The sequence below is a fragment of the Drosophila subpulchrella genome, unplaced genomic scaffold (genome assembly GCF_014743375.2).
Source record: "Drosophila subpulchrella strain 33 F10 #4 breed RU33 unplaced genomic scaffold, RU_Dsub_v1.1 Primary Assembly Seq24, whole genome shotgun sequence".
NCBI lineage: Eukaryota > Metazoa > Arthropoda > Insecta > Diptera > Drosophilidae > Drosophila > Drosophila subpulchrella.
This window is the reverse complement of record NW_023665550.1, coordinates 274,949-295,222: the sequence shown is the minus strand read 5'-3', so window position 1 is coordinate 295,222 and position 20,274 is coordinate 274,949. Positions and strand designations below refer to the sequence as shown.

At 44.9% G+C, this 20,274-nt stretch overlaps 2 protein-coding genes across 2 annotated transcripts; one reads left to right on the top strand and one right to left on the bottom strand.

Moving 5' to 3' along the window:
- Window positions 1-416: 416 nt before the first annotated feature.
- LOC119559392 lies at window positions 417-18,672 on the bottom strand. Its single transcript, XM_037872455.1, has 4 exons — window positions 18,607-18,672; window positions 14,330-14,419; window positions 12,165-14,270; window positions 417-635 (listed from the first exon to the last, which is right to left on the bottom strand). Exons 1-4 carry the CDS (start codon window positions 18,643-18,645, stop codon window positions 417-419), a joined length of 2,454 nt encoding a protein of 817 aa, XP_037728383.1. The 5' UTR covers window positions 18,646-18,672.
- Window positions 6,928-8,912, top strand: LOC119559393 (cytosol aminopeptidase). Its single transcript, XM_037872456.1, has one exon. It carries the CDS (start codon window positions 7,193-7,195, stop codon window positions 8,774-8,776), a length of 1,584 nt encoding a protein of 527 aa, XP_037728384.1. The 5' UTR covers window positions 6,928-7,192; the 3' UTR covers window positions 8,777-8,912.
- Window positions 18,673-20,274: the final 1,602 nt, after the last annotated feature.

Sequence of the window (20,274 nt, the reverse complement as noted above, 5' to 3'; positions counted from 1 at the left end):
AAATGGTCGAAGGAAGTCGAAAATTGTTTCTTAATATTAACCGATTGTTTTATGTTTGTCTTAGCTAATTTTATCTGCATTTAGTTTGAAAAGTATTAGAAAGACGTAACAATTTTAATCCATGAATTTCGATCTCGTTATTTTAATTACAATACTTTGCTTCGACTTTGTGAGTGCTGCACAAAATTCTTGTTGAACTAAAAAAAACAATTTTTGAAAGTAATTGGCTACTTTTAATCTCGCATTACCTGCGAAAGTCATTAGCCAATTTGGCAACTCTTCAATGAGTCGGTGAAGATGGCTCCTTGTATAAATATACAGCCCTCCATAAACTGACCCTAGTCAGTGGGTTATTGCACATTTTTTGAGAGAAGACCCTATTAGTAACTTAAGGTAGGCCGCTTGGTGTAGACAGTTCAGTGCTTCGCCCCGCTCTCGAAGCTGACATCCGCATGGAAGCCCGTGTCGTCGGCGTGGTAGATAACATTCTGGATCCTTCCGTCCGGCAAGAGGATGTGGTACTGGCCGCGTGTCACGCCGTGGAGATCACGATTCTGCTTGTGGCCAAAATCGTTGCCGGTATGGAAATCACGTATGCGATAACCGAACGCATACTTTGAGGCGTACTGCTGCAGCTGCAACGAAATCACAAGGGAACGGGCGGGGAATAAGTTAGTTATGTATTTGCGTAGATTGTTCAGTAAACCGATAAGTTGCATCCTCCAAAGGGGCTGGAATCGGTTTTCGGCACCAGCACCCGCAGCCCTGCCCCGCACTATATGCACATTCCACACTGCTGCAGTTGGGGGACTCGTGCGCATGCTGAAAAGTATGCGATGCAAAATGCATTAAGCACACTGTCATGTACAGTGGAGACTGAACGCGACAACTGGAACACGCGCTGTGACAACTTTAGCTTAAGTAACAGCGAATGTAAGAACGTATGGGGACATTTGGGGTTGTGATTGGAGCTTCAACACCCTAGGGCTACGGTCAGAAATGATACTTTTCTAGAATTTCAAATTTCAAAAACTTAAAAAATACCACCGCCATCTCTGAATTAGTTAGTTAGTATTTACATAGAAAAGGTTCCGATAATGTTTTCCGATCTGTTTTGAATATTTTTATTTAGACAAAATATTTAACCTTGGTTCTTCAGTGATAGCAAGGGTATTCTCCGTGCCTAAGTCGCGTCAATGGATTGCAAAAGCAGAATTGGGTCTTTGCTGATTTTGGGAGTTGCAGGGGCTGGTGATGATTGGGATGTGGAGTGGGGACACGGGGTTGTCTGTCACTCGCACGGCTCGGTTTGTTATGCATGCGATTGTAAATTGTATCGTAATGAAATTTGCAACAATATACGAGACCAGTCCCCGAGTCCCCCATCGAACCCCCTCAAAATCTGTGGCATTCTGCATGCAGCATAGCTGTCGTTTTGTTGTGTCCTGAACAATTTTGGCTTTGCCTTTTTATTGTAAGTATTTCGCATTTCAGCCACATGAAATAAAATAAGCAAGCGGATGTGTGTTCGCGGGTGTGAGTGTGCGTTTCCGTTTCCGCTCATTCAAATGTTTTCGGGATCCCGACGACAATTGTTGGCAACTTTCGCTACATGTTTTGGGCTGCTTTTGCGGTTTTTATGGCCTGGCCCAAGATTTGTGCGCCAGAGGGGGCGTGGCAACTTTTTGATATGTTAATGAGTTGTAAATTAAGTTTAATTAAGTTACATTGTTGACTAGATTTCACTGACTGCGGGAAATGTTATTCCATGTGACGGAACAAAAGTTGTTCAGGCTTTTGAAAGTGTATAGACCTAGCACAAGTGTTTTCTTTTGATTGCAGTCCTGATTGACATTTGTTTTAAGGAGTTTTCCCCCAAGAAAAGACTCGATTTGATTGCATTCTCCCCCTCATCTTTTTACCACCAACGCGATAAACATAATTAATAAATTCTCTGCTCCAGCAATTTGCCAACATTTGCACTCTCCTTCATCTCCTAATGAAATGCAAAAAACATTTCTGCGTTGGTAAGGGCTTCATTAGGAGCACGGTAAAAATGTTAATAGATTTCTATGTGTCTGGGAGGAAAAATTCAGAATAGACCGCAACAGCGGACGAGTATGCAAATTTGTGGATAGAGTCCAGACGAGATATAACATTGTGCAGCAAGTCTCAGCGATTCGGAATTTCATTACCAGTGGGTCTGATTAAAGTGAACATAATTACAAGCCATATAAAAAATGTCGGGGGCGAGACCAAATGTTTGCTGCAAAAAAGTACAGAGCCCAGCGAAGTGGAATCCGAATCAGATCACGTGCCATATTGAACTGGACCCTTTTTCGGATGACGTGGCCATTTTTTGCGCCCCGTCTCCATCAGATTGCGATGGATGGATAAACAGATAGATGGCTGGCCAAATATGACAAAAGTGCCCCTGCGAGCCAAGTTTATTGCTGGATCCGATGGACACTTTTTTGCATTTAACACGTTTCCATTGGCGCTGGCTCTTAGCGAATTGTGCAGCGAAGTCGAGTGCAAAATGCAATTGCAGGCCAAACTACGTGAGTTCGTTTAGTTGCGAGTGAGCGATCAGATGGCCGAAGTATGTCCAAATTGACATGCCGACCAGCTCCGACTTCTTTCATGGCGAAAAGCAATAAGCCATCGCCCGGCTCCTCTGGTAACTTAATGCGCACTTCCGAGCCCCAACCACTCCCACTTCCTTTGGCCCAGAGGAAAATGCTTTGACATCGGACATCCAAGGCGTTGGCTGACTTTTATTTCTTTTAATTTGCATGTAATCAGCATTGTTATTCCCTGGCCCTTCCCCCTTCCCTTGTGTTCCGTGGCTTTGTCATCTCATCTGCGCTCATTAAAATGTTTTTGCCTTTTGTTTGCCCTGCGGCATTGGCCTGGCCTTAACCTTCCCCTGGCCACTGCCCTTGTGGTTAACCCTTGCGGCCCTGGGGGGTCAGGATGTTCATTATCCGTGGGCGTGGCTCAAATCACTGTGCGACTGGATTTCATTGTGATTTTCCACTTAATTCGATTTGTTGTTTGCCTGTCAGGTTTTTGCGGTCGAAACATCAAGAAAAGTTGGCCAACCACCGACATTATTATGCCCCCGGGCTGTCAGTGAAAAATAATACTAGCCCAGTCCATAAGTATATGAAAAGGGCGAGTAAAGTACCTAGTAAATTAAAACAATGTAAATTTAATGTGTTTTATAAAAAGATAAAAAGTAACAGTATTCCTATAAAGTTATTAAGCCACAAAATATAGCTTATTGTACCTCATTAAATTATTAAATTACTCGTGAAACACATCCCTTTAACTTTCTTCTATAACAAGTATATAGAGGATCCCACTTTGAGACAACCACCCATTTGTTTTTAGCCACACTTTTTCAAGATAAGGCTACCGAAGTGGACAGCATTAGATTTTATGGTATTAAATTTCCACATGACTCCAGCCTGGGGAGACCCCACTTAATCTCGTTCTTAGCCATTCAAATCGTTGCGTTAGCTACCCTCTTCAATTAGCCCATGATTTTCACTCAGCCGGAAAGGATTCCGTACTCCTCTCGCCCAGTGCCATAACACTAATCCCTGTTGGGTAACTAAAGCCGCCGCCCAGGACGCCTGCCACGCCCCTGCCCATGCCAGTGGCCCAATGTGTTGCGTTTATTATTCACACAATTCGTTTAAGCGCTGCAAACACCTCGAACCGAAGCCCGAAAACCTCAAGGGACACAGGCAGAGATTGGGAGACTGGAGAGGAGGGGCGTGGGCATCCTGTCCGGATTGGGGCAGAATCAGGGGACGTGGCAGCTGCAGCTGCATGCTCATTTAAAATTGAACAGGAGCTGGGACCGAGGATGGCCGGCAACCGGGTCGGGCCAAATCGCATTTAAATGGAAATAAATGTTGTGTCCAAACAATTTACAAAAACCAATTTTACAATGTAATGCGTTCGGAGCTGCTTCAATGCCATGTGCTTGTGGGTGATGCCTGGACTGAGGACGGGACCTCGAAAGGGCTCCTTCGTGGAGCGGGAGTGCGAAAATCCCCATCAAGTGGAACGTGTTCAACAGCGTTCGTCAGGCAAATGGATGTCCTGGGCTCGATGGTGCCACACGGCAGCCATTGACACAATTGCCGCTGCCTTGCGACGAAACTTTTTGGCCACGCAATTATGACCGCTGCAGCTCGAGACCCGAAAAGAGCATCCGAACAGGACGATGATTAGACCGGCGGACCTCCTACGAAAATTGTTGTATAATTTTCGAGAGAGTGCCGAAAAGTGGGGGAACATTTTAAATGCAACCACCCACAGTTTTTATGGCTCGCTTGTTAGCAATTTTCATTTTTCGAGTTGTGGCGTCTCCGACCAAAATTGAGTTATCAGTTTGTTGGCTCTGTTCTCGGGCTGATTGCGTGACAGCTGCTGCTCCTGGAAGTCCTCCTGCTCCACATCCTTGTTATCCCGGGGAGTCGGACCTGCAGACCTGCCGGAGCGGCAGCTGAAAAAAACCATCTAACGAAATGGCAGAGCAGCAAGAAAAATGTCAAACTACGTGATTTTTATGCGAATGTGACTGTCAATACGTTGCAAACATCATTGGAATAGGAATAGGAATAGCACAGGCAGTGGCAGGGACCTGGCTACATGTAGTTCTTCCCCTCTCAGAGGGCAGAATATTAGCTGTCCTTGTAGTTGAAGATGGGTGGCTGTGGTTTATTATGGTTAGCGAATGAAGTGAAGCTAATTTAAAGTCAACCATCGGTTCGGATGTGCTGGGGCAGGCTTGGTAAATCGACACCAATTTCGTATGCCTTGTTTGAGGCTTTCACTTGCAAATTTCTTTAAAAGGAGACACACTGAACACCCATCAATTGCAGGACAAAGGCACTCGGAGCACATTAGCAACACATGCCAAGAGGAATTTGGGGAGCCTTTCAGCCTTTCAGTGGAACCCTCTGCTGGGTATACGAAAACCCTTTTGTCGAGTGATTCGCAATCCCCGAGCCGAACTTTTAATCCCGAAACATATGTTGGAGGGCTCCATTAAATAAAACTTAAATCCCTGGCAACCTCTTTTCAACACTTGTAAAAATATGTTGTGCCCCACACTGCCCAACAAAAAGTATAAGGCAAAGAAAACAAGCAACGGCAAAGGGGTTGAAATAAAAATGAAATTAAAATATGTGAGTGGGAACCAGAAAATATTGCACCTGCAGATGGCAAGCGAATATACAAACAAACGCAAACATAGCACAGTAGTGCTAAGCTAACTTGAACTTGAATCTAAATCATTACTTTTCCTAAGACTTAAAAACAGTTTTTTACTATTTTCAGATCAGCAAAATATGCAAGGTATTCAGAGTCCAAAATTTCAGACATACTTAAAAACGTTTCTTTAATATTTGATCTTAGAGTCCGATAACAATTTTTTTTGTTAACGGTATTTAACTACAACCATTTTATATCTCGTATAAAAGAGCACATTATGAAGTAATAAGTTTTCTGGAGCTTACCAAACACTCCCTATTATTCGTCTAAAGAGAGTTTGTTAAAGGCAATTTTCCCTGTACGCCGCTTGAGAGACTGAGTGACGACCATTACCAACCAGTTCGACCACAATAAAATGACAAATGCCCGAAAAATCTGACCATGTTCGCACACGTTAGAAGGAGCGGCAGATGCCGTCAAACAAGTCCCATGACGAGCACTGCAACGGCATGTTGGCCAGCCACCGCCCCCTGCTCCTGCTGGCCAATCCGCCCCAAAGCGGCCTAACCTCCACCCAAACTTGAGCCTAACAAGTGTCGTTTGCCTGTCAGGGACGGACCGACCGGACGGACCAGAAGCAGGAGCAGGACAATGTCTGGGCTTCCCTTTGCTGGGCCATCATGGCCATCAGGCGGCGTTTTTGGGGTTTAACAGCCGGACCAACCAACCAACCGGCCAACCGGCCAACCGACCCACCGGGCTTAGTCCGATGACGACAAGTCCAACAACTCGGACAGGACAAGGCAAAAGCCTATTAAAAATCATGCTAAACGGCAGTAAAACAATGTGTGCTTCGGCACCAGCTCCCAGATCCCACTTTCGCCAGCCGGTTGCGACTCCATCCTTGTTTACTGGAGCTGCTGCACCCTTGGTCAGGCGGCTTAATGCGCATTAACGCCAAAGTCGGGTTGCGAGTGAAGCTGATATCCCCATTGCAATTCGGTGACGCCAATAAATAAAATGTAATCAGCTTTTCACCCCCGACTCGACGATTGAGAGCCGAATAAAAGTGCTGCTCGGTGCAAAACAAAATTCAGCTCGAAAACAATTTTAAGTGGATTGGCAGCGGCGGAGGAGAGTTAGGGAGTGGGAAAGCAAGTTGTTGCCATCTTGACTGCAAAGCGGTCCTCTTGGCCTCTTTGTGGCAATTGCATTTTGGATACTGCACGTTAACACTCTACTCAGACGAAAAGCTTTTCAATGGCACTATAATATAATTCTCTGGGTTTTTGCATCACTCGGAAATAGTTTGCAATTGCTTTGCAAATTAGATTTACACTTAAACCGTAAGCTATTTATATTTCTGGTAAATGCAATATATACATATGTGTTATTATAGAAAACTGATGGTTAGTATGGTTTGTACATTTGTTTTCAAAATTAATTAATTTTTTTTTTTTTTGACTAAACCACTAAAGTACTAACTACTCGAAGGCTTGAATATTAAAAAACAGTAATATAATCCAATTCTTCAGTTGTCAATTTAAAAAGAGTAATTAGCCTGTTCTTAATGGGATTTAAGATTTTAGGCCCATTAGTGGCCAAACCGAGTCTACAAAAATTTCCAATCACGTTTTCCTTGAAGTGCTAACGACAGTTGGACTACCAAATGTTTGGCCCCAATATGTTCAGTATCATTTTAATCGTACGCCGGTAGAGAACAGATCGTTTGTTTTAAAAAGTCCCCAGAAAAAATTTTCCGTCTTCTTTTTTCGAGTTAGTTGGTTATTTTTTCTTAGCCTTTGTTTCGGTTTTCGTGAAAATTTCGAGTGTGGAACCAGACGGACTTGTTTTAAACGCCCAAAATCTTTTGTATTTAGTAACGTTGAGGGGATTTTTGCAGACCCTAAACCGATTTCGAAGTATCATAATATAATCAAGCCAGCCAACCGCCGTCAGAATGAACAAGCTACGTCAGTTCCACTGCTCGTTGAAAAGCGTGAGTGCCCTGTGCAAGCCGCAGGTCCTGTCGAGTGCAGGAGTGCGATTTTCCTGCGGCGAGGGCAAGACGATAATGAAGGGCGTGGTTGTTGGCCTGTACCAGAAGGAGGGCGACAAGGACCCCAAGCTGACGCCGGCGGGCCAGAAGATCGACCAGCGGGTCCAGGGCAAGCTGATGAAGGTCATCTGCGAGACGAAGCTGGACGGGCGGCTGGGGCGCGGCAAGGTGTTCCACAACATCGACACGGAGTTCGCGGCCGTGGCCGTCGTGGGCGTCGGCCTGGAGGGGATCGGGTTCAACGAGCTGGAGATGCTGGACGAGGGCATGGAGTTCGTGCGCGTGGCCGCCGGCGTGGGAGCCAGGTCCCTGCAGCAGCAGGGAATCACCAACGTCCTGGTGGACGGCATGGACTACGCGGAGCAGGCGGCCGAGGGCTCGCAGCTGGCCGTCTGGCGTTTCCCGGACAATCTGTCCAAGAAGAACATGCCGCTGGTCCCGACCCTGGAGCTTTTCGAGTCGCCGGATCACGAGGGCTGGACGAGGGGCATCTTCAAGGCGGAGGCCCAGAACCTGGCGAGGCGCTTAAGTGACGCCCCCGCCAATTGCATGACTCCCACCATGTTCGCCCAGGCCACCGTGGACGCACTGTGTCCGTGTGGCATTACCGTGGAGGTGCGGACCATGGACTGGATCGAAGCTCAGCGGCTGAACGCCTTCCTGATGATCGCCAAGGGCAGCTGCGAGCCGCCCGTGCTCCTGGAGCTCAGCTACTGCGGCACGGCGCCCGACGACAAGCCCATCCTGTTCGTGGGCAAGGGCATCACCTTCAACTCGGGCGCCCTCAACCTGCGTCCCTGCAAGGGCATGGACGAGTACCGGGGCAGCATGTCCGCCGCCGCCTGCTGCGTGGCCATGATGCGCTGCATCGCCGCCCTGTCGCTGCCCATCAACGTGACCTGCATCATACCGCTGTGCGAGAACATGCCCTCCGGAATGTCCGCGAAGCCCGGCGACGTGGTCACCCTGCTCAACGGCAAGTCGATGGCCGTGCGGGATCTGGACAAGGCCGGCGTGGTGGTGCTGTCGGATCCGCTGCTCTACGGACAGAAGACCTACCTGCCCAGGCTGGTGGTGGACATAGCGACCCTGAACACTGGTGTGAAGAAGGCCTTCGGTGGCGGCGCCACCGGAATCTGGTCCAACTCGCACTACATCTGGAAGCAGTTCCAGCGGGCCGGCTCCATTTCCGGCGACCGCGTGTGGCGCCTTCCCCTGTGGCAGTACTACCGGCGCCAGGTCACCGACGAGAGGTCCTACGACCTGAGCAACAATGGCCGAGGACTGGCCACCTCCTGCTTGGCGGCAGCCATCCTCCACGAACTGGTGCCCTGCGTGGACTGGGCGCATCTGGACACCCGCGGCACGGGACTCCTGAGCAATTACGGACTGGTGCCCTACCTGACCAAGAGGCGTATGACCGGACGTCCTACTCGCACACTCGTTCAGTTCGTCTACCAAATGGCCTGCCCGGAAATGAAGTGAGGTCCAGTAGCTGACTGCGGTGGTTCTGTAGCCGTGTGCTTGACGACTAGTGCTTGACGACTAGCCGGAGCTATCTTCGGCCAAGTGTTATAGTTTGTTTTGATATTTCCAAGTAAATCAAAGAGTTTCGGCGTAAGATTTTGGTTTATTTCGTCGTTGCGGGATTTCGAGGGGGGGATATTAGGGCTAGTATTAGTAAAATGCGAGATATAGAAGAATCGAGTTCAATTCATAAAGTCTTGCGTTATAAAATATATTTTAATCTATTATGATATTGTCAAAATTTTGAATCGGACAAACAACGAATATATACTTTGAAAAGATTTAACGAATACCGTTTCTAAAACTATTAGTTTATGTTAAAATAATCATTATTTTTGATAATAAATGATTATTTTTGATTTTTATTATAAAAAAATTTTGAAATCATGATGAAAATGCAATCCAAAGAATCACTATGGAATTTTCCTTTTCCGTGTGTGTTGATCCTAAGTGGTTGATTTTTTGGTTAAAAAAACAGATCAATAATCATTACAGTACCTGATATCAAGTAATCACGAGTCTTTCTTTTAGAATTTTTTAATTTAAGCATTAAAGAATGCAAAATTGTTAGGCAATAATCCCGTATTGGCGAAGCGCGCAAGAGAGCGTGCGAAGACAACTACTATATATAGCCGCAGAATTGAAAATCTGCCATTATGGTCCGATCGTAACGAGTGATACACCAATCGAAAGGTATCGCAAAAACTAAGAAGATTGCATACCAAGAATATAGATTTGTTTGGGAGCAAAAGCGGCGAAAGTGTAAAAGTAAAAATTTAGAAAATTGGATCTGCTGAATACGGTGGGGATAAAAGCCCCCGGCTGTTTGGCTAGTTTTATTCTTACTGAGAATACGCCTCGAATGACACCTAATTTGTCCCGATGTCCCGTTCAAAAGTAATTCAAAAAACAAGATTTTCTTCTTCTTCCCAAAATGAAAATGTTTGTCCCTTTGCTTGTGGGTTTGTATGCATCCCATCTTAGTTTTAGGGTTTTGGAAACCCTATGAGTGTATAAAGTAGCTTGAATTAGATAACGTTTGTTCTACGACTTTTGGAAAAACCCGCTAGTTTAACGGAAAATCCAAAAAAAAACCAGATTTAAAATGCTTATAGTATCTAAACAACTAATCCTACAGAAACGTGCTATATATCTCTGATAAGATAATTTAATTTGCTAAATACCCTTCATATAGTAAAGTAGCCCGAATATAATAGATTTCGAGTTTTGATAAAAAGTTATTTTTTAAAACCACTTTTTGACTACTTTCTCAAAATTGAGTCAACCGATTTCTTTTTAAATTTCAAATCATATAGCCCTTGAGATTCCTCAACTTTTAATCTATAACACTTTTTGCCCTCAAAATTACCGTTTGGAAGATATTAAGCGATAAAAAGTGCAACTCGTTTCAGCTCCGTATTCGAAATATTTCACTTATTTTAATAAACAAGAAAAAACCAATTTGATGAAAAATATTCTTATACGATTTTTTCAATCGGAAAACCTGTTATGGTTTTATGGTCCCTAATATAGTTTATTTATTTTATCGAATGTAATAGAATTTTTCGTCACAATTGTTGATATCAGAAATTTTTGTTAAAGGCGCGTTCGCCACTACTTTCTACCTCGTTAAGAGGTGTTTTTGTTTGATTTTAAAATAACCGAATTGGTCATATATTCACAAAAAGTTGGCGAAGATATTTTGACGAAGGCATTTAAATTGTGAGTCCCCACCAACCTCTTAAAAAATGTTGAGAGTTACAACAAATTGATACGACAAAGTAAATACTCCGCCCATTCCATCTTAGTTCGATTTTAATACGACTATCGCTGTCTTTGGTCCTTATACTCGCTATTTTGCCGGGTTTGTCCCCACCTGCTGTACCTTTTTTTCTCTGCCCCATCTCAGGTGTGTCTGGTGACTCTGCACACACACTCTGCTCATTTCGCATTTTCAAGACACTTTTCGTGGCCTTTTGCCTGGCTGCGCACAAAGACGCACCATTGCCCGGGACTTTGCCTTCTGGTTCGCCAAAGAAATACAGATAAATTAAATTCAGGAAACCCCAAGCTGCGCGAAAGTTTTTCCGCCAGTGAAAGAAAATGTTAATTCCGAGACGCATGTGGAGTGGAGTGCATTTCCCTGGCACACGCTCCAAGTGCTTGAGGTTGGCCAAATGAATATATACCCTATCAGCTGCCATATATCTATATCAATTGGTCCAGACAGCGCCCCAAAATGTCGGCCCGACACAAATACACTTGTACGAAAATATATGTGAAATGTTGTGGAAAATCTGTACAATAAGGGCCTCTCGTCTCCGAAACTTCAAGACCATAATGATTTTGATGGCATGAAAACCATTTCGGAACCGATACTGTGAGATCTACACTTATTATTATTATCATGACAATGGAAAGTATACAATTTATCTAGGTATGGAGCTAGTTTTTCTGAGTGCACTTGCAGACTGCAGTCGAACGGATAGTACTATATAGTAATGAAAGACGAAGTCGTTTGCATTGCTTTTGTGGCTGTGTTGCCAGGTACCAGACGATGGATCGGAGGGAAGAGCCTCGAGAACTGGAGAGGGCTGGGACTGGCTAACGACATTGAAAATGCTTGTCGAACTTGAAAATTATTCGATTAAGTGCATTACCGGCGAGACATGGATCGGCAATCAAACTGAATTGCACACAGAGCGGCATCGGGGGGCGAGGTGGGCTTAAAAGGTTGTGCGGAGGTGCGCAGGGAGTCCTTGCGAAGTCCCTGCTGCAGGGGATTCCATTGTTGTGACTGCCGCAGTGTCGTGCAATGGAGTGTCTATCCGTCTGGCACCGTGTTTGTTTGTGGCCGCCCCAGCTCGTCTTATTTATGCTGATTGTGTTTTTGCCTATGCCAATCAATGGGCACGCTTTCGGAGAGCGCTAAGTCTTTTACCCAGCGCCCTGAGGTATGCTTTAATTTAATGCATTCGGGGGATTACCAGCCGGCACTACAGTGAAACTTCCTCGGGGCGAACTAACACATTAAGGAATTTTGGTATGGAAATGACTCAATGGAAAGGAAATTAGATTATGGAATTGATTAAACTAAATTAAAATGTAAATCTTTTTAACTTGGTAGATATGTTCCCAACTAGAATAAGTTTTGAGTATATATATATGAGCAATTGTATATTTGACATTTTAACTGGTACTTTAATTTCGAGAAAATATTATCTAAATATCTTTTATGAAAGGAGATGAGTTACAGGTAGTTCCACTTAGAGAAGACCGCCTGCCACTGGCTAATACTTGAGGGGTGACTAAATCTTCGGCTCTTACGATTCCAATCCCAACTCACCGACTTGTCCTCCTGGCTGTGCACAAAGTGGAGACCATTACCGCCCTTGTCCGCATCCAGTTCCGCCGGCAGGACGGTGGCCACAAGTCCGTGGTGCTGCTGCTGGATGTGCTGTTGGTGGTGCTGGTGCGGATTTTGCTGATGGACCTGCTGGAGCAACTGCGTGGCCACCGTAGGGTGGTGCACCACATGCTCCACCGTGGTCACCGGCTCCTCCACGTTGGCCACGCCCTCATATCCGTTCGACAGACCGTGTCCGTGGGTGTAATCGATGTAGGAACTGGGTGTGGGCAGCTTGGAGGCCTCGCTGCTGGAAGCCGCAGGCAGCTCCTTGACGTCGTTGTTGCCCGGCTCGATAATGGGCACATACTGCTTGCTCTTGGCCATGCCGATAAGCCGACCCGGCTGGACGCCCAGGGACCCGTGATCCAACAGGGTTTTGAGAGTGGGTGCCGGCGATGGACCTTGTCCTGGGTGGAACAGGATCGGTGCCGTACTGTCCTGTGGGCGATCCAACAGCTGTTTGCCCTGCCTCTGCAGCTTGGCCTGCATTTCCTTCGCCAGGAGATAGGTTAAGCCGTGGATCTGATCGTCTGGGGACTTGCCAATAAGGGTGGACAATTGTTGGAACTCTGGCAGCTGCTTGTAGTGCTCCTTGAGGCCATCCGGCTGGGCATGGTACTCGATCTTGATCAGGGGGGAAGCCTCCTGCTGGATGTCGTAGTTGTAGGACTCCTGGGGTTTCCCGTAGATGGCAGGAGCTTCGGCCAGCAGAGGGTCTGGCTTGGAAGGCCTGAACTGTGGCACAATAACCTCTAGGTTTTGGGTCGGCGGTGGAGCCAGCTCTGCGGTGTATGTGTGGTGCACTTCCTCCACAGCGACTGTGGGGGCAGGCACCTCCTGGACCACAATGGGTTGGGCTATTGTGGGGGCAGCTGCCACATAGCTGGGCTTGTATACGTATCGGAGTTGCTCCACCACAGGAACTGGTTGGATGTGCACTTGGACAGGAGCTGGAGCTGCAGATGGTTCTGCCGGCTTGTTGATGTACTTAATATAGTTACCCAAAGGCTTAGCCCCATAGGATAGAGGTTTGGCCTTGTAGTGCTCGTAGTCGGACTTCTGGGCAGGAAGATACTTGATATACGCCTTGCCACCAAGTCCGTCCTTCATCAGATGGCCGATGACCTTTTGAACTTCATGGGGTAGTGCGCTCAGGGATTTCTTGCTCTTCACATGTCCAGAAGTGAGAGGTGACTCCTTATAAACATACATGCGCTTCGTTTCCGCCGTGGCTTCTCCAGTTAGTATATCGTTGTCCTCAACCCGAGGAGTGGGTGTGGTCAACTGGGAAAAATGGGTCTTATTCCGTGCCTGGGTTTCCATCGTCAGGAGGGTGGGTACAATCTCAGATGACAACTGTTTTCCGGCTCTTTGGGGCAAGGGCTTGGCATCCGCCAACTCAAACTTAACCATCTGCGGAGCGGAGCGCTTGGAGCGCTTCGTCTTGCGAATCCTCACTTGGAAGGGCTGCTTCCTAGCCACTTGCGGTTTCGGCTGGTGAGAGTCAGAAGATCTGGTGGCCTGGCTTTGCAGATCCAGGGTGCGAGCCTTCTTGATCAGTTGAGCTGTCACGGGATCGGGTTCCCTGGCGTCTGTTTCCTCAAATGGAATCATCTGGACTTTAAAATCCGCTGGTTGCTGGGCTCCAACAACCGATCGCCTCTGACGACGAGGTTTCCGCGACTTAACCTTTGAAGCCTTGGTGGTACTGACAGCCGGTGAAGGTTCCTGAGTTGTACTAACTGGACTCATAGGAGCGGGATTTTCCTTCAAGGATCTGGCATGGTATTGTCGCAGGATTTGCTTTAGTTCCGGACTCGGCTCCACGGCATCCGCTAGTTCGAAGCGCAGCATTCTTGGTGCTGTGGGCAGCTGGCGTTGTTCGCGTTTTATCCTGGAGTGGAGTTGAGCCACCCGCTTAGGATGCTGATCCTCCAGCTGCTCGTTGTACTGATTGAATGCCGCCAGGTAACTATCGTCCGTGGGATTGTCAATGTGCCGCATGCTACGGAAATTACGCTGATCAAAGTAACGTTGCATATCCTAGTATAAAATTTGACTTGAGTTAGGTATTTCTTAGTGTTTGGGCTTTTAGTATTTACCTCGTATGAGGAGAAGGTTTCCAGAGACGGTAAACGCTGCCAGGTATCCGTAGACTGACACAATGTCAGAATCACAGTCAGGGTCAGTATCTGAACAAGAAGAGAAAGTGAATTTAAAAGTATGTCCTGACATTTTTCGATGAGTACAACCTATGTCTTTGTTAATAAGATAAAGTATACATTCTATTATTGAAATAGTACAATTTTAACAAGGGAGAACGCTATAGTCAAGTACCTCGACTATCAGATACCCGTTACTCAGCTTAAGGGACCAAAGGGAAATTGAGATATGCAAGCAGCAAAGCGAGATTTAAATGCGCCACCTACCGGCGTTATACAGATTTAAGCGTTATGGTCGTTAGAGTGGGCGTGGCAATATTTTTTTTGGATCACTCGATAGGTATTGACGAGACCAATAAATTTCAGTTAAAATTTTGTATCTAGCATGCAAATTGTGGGCGCCACAGGAGTGGGCGGTTTGTGGGCGTTAGAGTGGGTGTGGCATATTCGCGTAACAAAGTTGCGCTGCGTACACGGCTACGGAATCTAAATATGATATCCCAATTCTCTATCTTTGATAGTTTCCGAGATATCCACGTTCATATTTACGATTTTTTGAAGTTTGTGGGCGGTTTGTGGGCGTAAAAGTGGGCGTGGCAAACTTTTTTCAACTTTTATCAATCGATAGGTATTGATGAGAACAATACATTTCAGTGAAAATTTTTATTCTAGCATCAAAACTATAGGAGCCACAGTTTTGGGCGGTTTGTAGGCGTTAGAGTGGGCGTGGCACTCTACTGAAACAAACTTGCGCTGCGTAAGAAGCTCGGGAATCTGCACGCCAAGTCTTAATAGCCTAGCTCTCATAGTTTCCGAGATCTCAGCGTTCATCCGGACGGACAGACAGACGGACAGACGGACATGGCTAGATCGACTTGGCTAGTGATCCTGATCAAGAATATATATACTTTATGGGGTCGGAAACGCTTCCTTCTGCCTGTTACATACTTTCCGACGAATCTAGTATACCCTTTTACTCTACGAGTATCGGATATGAAAAGGTTAAAATGTAAAGTTTCTCCTAACATTAATATCTGCCAATTTAAGTTTTAGTACGCAATTGTATTGCGTATTTTTATCATGTATACTACGAACAAGAATGGCCTTGTATTTTAAATTGGGTTCATATCGAAGGAAAAAGCTGACCATGACAAAACTCGTAACTCATGGGGCCCAAGCCAGTTTGTAGTGGTTTACTAGGGTGCTCAGAGGCATTATCCCGTTGAAAACCGAACTTTGGGGAAATCTTACTGAATTCCATCGGGTCCTGTCTCAAATTTCTCCAACAGACCTTAAATCCATCAGGACCATTTATTTTATATCTTTATTTATTTTTTTTATATTTTTATAGTTATTTGACCAATCCAGTTATGTTTTCTGATAATCAGTAAAAGTCATAGTTTGGGATCAAAAATTTCGTTTACTTAAAATTTAAAGAAGAAACAATCTCTTTCTTTGTTTCAATCCTTAAATATTTTTTTACTGATAACAGTCTTGTTCGCGGTCATAACAATAATTTTTGACCATCTGCGAGGGTTGAACCAACTTTGGTTTACAAAAAAAAGACCCATAAATAATCCGAGTATGTCCACCCGTCCACCTGCTCTTTGGTCGTCTGCCCACTTTCACTTTCCACCGATCCGCATTTGGACGGAAGCTACAGGTCCGACTGCAACTGGATCCTAGCTTTAGCTCAGCTCGATTCTCGGCTTGGACTGGACTCTCAAAAAACAAAAGTAAACACACCAAACGAGTTGCGCACGCGCTCCCCTCGATCGAAGTTGGGTGTTCGCCTGGCCGCCACTTTCACGTCAACATGTTGAACTTGGCTTTTATGGCCATTAAACTCATCGATGCTCGATTTCAATTGCTTTTCTTGCACTCTCGGTTTACGTAAGACCAATTATGGTACTCGAATTGGTTTGGTCAGTGATGCAATGCACCCAGCTGTATCATTAACTTACATTTCGCGATGGACTGCGATAAGAAAGTTGTGGAGGTATTTTAGTGGCTCAGTAGCAGGAACTAAAGTAAATCCAGCCAGCCAGCTAAACTTTCGGCAAGTACCATAAGGCCTTTGGCCATGTAAATGGCTACATTTTGGAGTCCCCTGACTTATCTCACTTTTTTCCCCAGCTGTTCTTTAACTGAGCCCATCGAGCTAAATCCAAATGAACTGTCAACGGCCGTTAAAAATGCAACCGCGTAAACATTTAACGGCCGTTAAAACTGCGCCTGAGTGAATTTTTATGAAGCTGCCACGCCCTGCGCCCACACTAGCCCCTGTGCCACGCCCCTTACTCCCGCCCCTTGAGGCTAGTAACCTGGCAACTGCATCGCGTTTTCTATACAGAGGGAAACACCCAACCTCAGGCCGCACAGTTGGGTTGCATAAAATTTTATGTGCTTTCTATTTAACACTTTCGGGCGGGTGGGTTATTCTGGGTTTATTTCCTCGCTCGCAAAAAGTGTCTTTTCATTCCAGTTGGGACACGCGCTGGATTCGTTTTAAAATTCAATAGAAAGCAGCGATAAAAATTGTTGCTATTTGCGTTTGTTTCTGTTTGTTCACTCGCATTTTATGTCCTTAAAAGTGCTGCGAAAACTAGTTAACTATTCCTTTACGAGCCGCTAAGAGGCAGAGGAACGGAGCTTCTCCGTCCATCTGCATTGCATTTGAAAAGTTTTCGTTTGTTTTGACATTAGTTTCCAAATTGAAACTTTAATATTTGCAGGAGGAGCTAAAGTTTGATTAAATTACATTTTTACCATTGGCTGTTGTGTCTTACAGCTGCTTACAAGATATATTTATTGTACCGGCAATCTGAAAGTGCTGCTCAATCTTTTATTGCTCTCCGTTTATTTTACAAGGCAAATAATAAAGGTCTTGTTTGGGTAAGGGAAACAAACTGCGTTGAGTCTATACTGGGGTGATACTTTTAGTACAGTAACTCGGCCTTTGATGACCTCTTTGCATCCTACGCAGCTAAAAGGAATCAATTTTTGTTTAATCAAAAGAGCTTCAGGAAATATTTCTTGTGGCTTTAGTAAAATTTATTTTCATAATAATCATTAACATTACGCTTTGTTAAGCTTTTTTTGCAGTCCGCCTCGAGGACAAGGTCTTCAAACCAATCAATACATCCATTTCTCCCTCTGGACTTTATTGTTCTGTTCCGAAGCAGGTTGCTTCATTAAATGGTTTCTGTAATTGCTGTTGGCCACAAGTTTGTATAATTGTTGGCTGCAACATGCGCTTACGGCATCGCCTCCTGTTGTATGCAACAAGGCGGAAAAACGTGGCTCGGTGTTCCCAGGCCAGTGGAGAGGGCCAAGAGCCGGGCCGGGCCAAGACCAAGAGCAAGACCAACCCAAGCCCCAGTCGAGACACCAGAAGAAACTGGAGCAGGCAAAAGGCACAGCTTGGGCTAATTGTTGGCTGTGGCAGAGGGAGGTGGCTGTGCAAGTTACCAGCTGCAGTGGCGGCAGTTAGAACCAGTCGGTCTTTTTCTCTGGCCAAAACCCCAGGCAAAGTCAAGTTCAAAGCACATAAAAGACTTGACTGGTCCAAAGCGAGGCAGGGAGATGGTACTTCCTGGGCCACAAGGAAACTTGCCTCAAAAGAAATGCCAGAAATGGCAGCAAACTTTTTTCCATCCACTTAAATTGCAAATTTCCAGTTTCGATTGCAAATGGGGCTGCATTTTCCTTTCGTCCGGCAGTTGGATATGGATTCCGATTGCGATTCGGTTAGATAACCACAGCGGCACATACAGCCTTCATAAAGCCGGGGTCATAAAATCAAGAGAGTTTCCACAAAGCGAAACAATCAATGCCAGTTGCGTAACGAATTTCGCCAAAAGACTTTGAAACATTCGCACTCGGCTTATGATTTTTATGGCTGGTAATTAAATGAGTGCGGGAAACGCTGTGGCCCAGACCCCGAGCGCCTCTGTTCCTGGCTAATTGAAGTTCAAGTGCAATGAAAATAAATTATTTGCAAAATGTGCGGGCCAGGAAAGAGGAGACCATATGGAATGACTGGATCGTCCATTTCCTGCCCACAAATGAAAATCGCAGCGACGGCCGACATTTTTCCCAGGCCATTTTCGCCCGAAGACTCTCCACTGGCGCTTGTTGTTTTCACGCCTCGATGGCCCTCGCAGTTGTCGGTTGTTTATATTAAAATTTCAGAATGATGAACCCCGTGCACTTACCATTAAGGTGGGGCCGGCGCCGCAGATAGCCATTCTCATTTTCCTTGGGTCGCCTCGGATGTCGGACGTCGGCGGAAGTTCGGGCAAATGAGGCGTCAAGTTGCAGGTCGCACGTTGCACTTTGCACGTTGCACGTTGCACTTTTCGCGTTTCCACAAAAGTGGCAGCTCAATTTGTAATTGTTGTTTAAATTTCTGTTATTCTCCCACGCTGTTTTCTTTATCTTGCTATTTTTAATGCAAATTGTAAATGAGTTTTTTTTTAGCGTTGAACTTTATTGTTTGCTGAGCCTGGAAAAGTATTTGATGAGTTTGCTAAGCTATGACAGGAGTTAATGGCGAAAAATGTTTTTTAAGCACTCGCATTATTTGTACTAACCACTCACATTATTATCTATATGCTGTTAATTTAAATGTGAGGTTTTAGTGGTTGATGAAAAGCCTTCACGGAAATTAAATGTGTGTATATAGACAAATTTCTATTCAACTGTATATTTTTTAATCTATTAAAATTTGTCTCGCCTCTCGCATTATTTACTTTTCCAAAATCAACTCGACCCCTATGGCCTACACATTCTATACCCACAATTTGATGTGTTGGGAACTATAAAATAGCCTTTGTGTTGTTCTCAATTCTGCAAGAAAAGTAAATTACTACGTGAAATTTTGTATGATAGCGATGTTAGCGAACAAAACTGCCAATTTTATATTTTGATTTGGCTTTCAAAATGTATTTGAGGAAATGAGTTTATTTTAAACTATTTTGCACTTTCATTCACTTTTGCCTGTTAATACCACAATCCTGTAATAGCTTATTGCTCAACTTTCAGTTTAGCGATTATTATATTTATTTTGATGTCTAGTATATAGTATTCTTGTTAGCCAGCACTTTTAAGAAATGTAATGTAAGTCTTTTTTGCAAAATGATATCCTCATATCCTTTGCGGAAAAAAACAAACTTTGACTATTCCATTCAACTTTGTCTTTGAGCTTTGTTTAAACTTGCTCGTCGCAGTCCTCGTTCGTTTCTCATTTATTTAATGCGACTTTTAATTTGAGTTTTCGTTTCGCTTTGCCTTGTTTACTTTTGGCTGGAAAAACTGAGGAGGAAAACCGCACGCTTGCGCGCTGCTGCTGCAACTGTGCCTCGAATTTTCGCGCCACTTGAGTTTTGTGTGTGTTCGGGCCGCGCAGTTTCCACGTAGACGGCCGGTTTGTTGTTGCTTCGCTTTTCGCTTTTCCCATTTTCCATTTTCTTTGCCAGCCAGCAGACTTGGCCTGGTCTGGTGTGTTGCTATTCCATTTTCCATATTTACTTTTTGTGGATTTTTAGTGTGGGGCATAATAAGCTGATGATTAAATTTGCAACGCCCAGAAGGAAGTCGAATTCGGGATTTGTTCGGGGAAATGCATTTGCATTCCAGTCCGTTGGGAAAAATTGAAATTATGAGAGGCTTGCGGTGCTTGACTTACTTTTTTCATAGGATTCTCAAAAATTAAATTTGTATTCCTATTCCCCATTATTTTATTTCTTTTTAGTTTCTTAGAAAATTTTATTAAAAATAAAATTTTAGTTTTTGTAGAGCATTCCTTTTTCGCTTTTTGAAAACTGCAATTTTCACCACTCACTTGATATTTGTCTTTTAGCTGGCTGCATTTCAAGCATCTT

What these genes read in the sequence shown, in the direction of transcription:
- LOC119559392 (XM_037872455.1), bottom strand. Translation starts at nt 18,645, where the DNA reads ATGAGAATGGCTATCTGCGGCGCCGGCCCCACCTTAATG. An exon ending in GCGCCGGCCCCACCTTAATG is followed by an intron (nt 14,420 to 18,606) that starts GTAAGTGCACGG and finishes CTTCTTGTTCAG; the next exon opens with ATACTGACCCTGACTGTGAT. An exon ending in AAACCTTCTCCTCATACGAG is followed by an intron (nt 14,271 to 14,329) that starts GTAAATACTAAA and finishes ATTTTATACTAG; the next exon opens with GATATGCAACGTTACTTTGA.
- LOC119559393 (XM_037872456.1), top strand. Translation starts at nt 7,193, where the DNA reads ATGAACAAGCTACGTCAGTTCCACTGCTCGTTGAAAAGCGTGAGTGCC.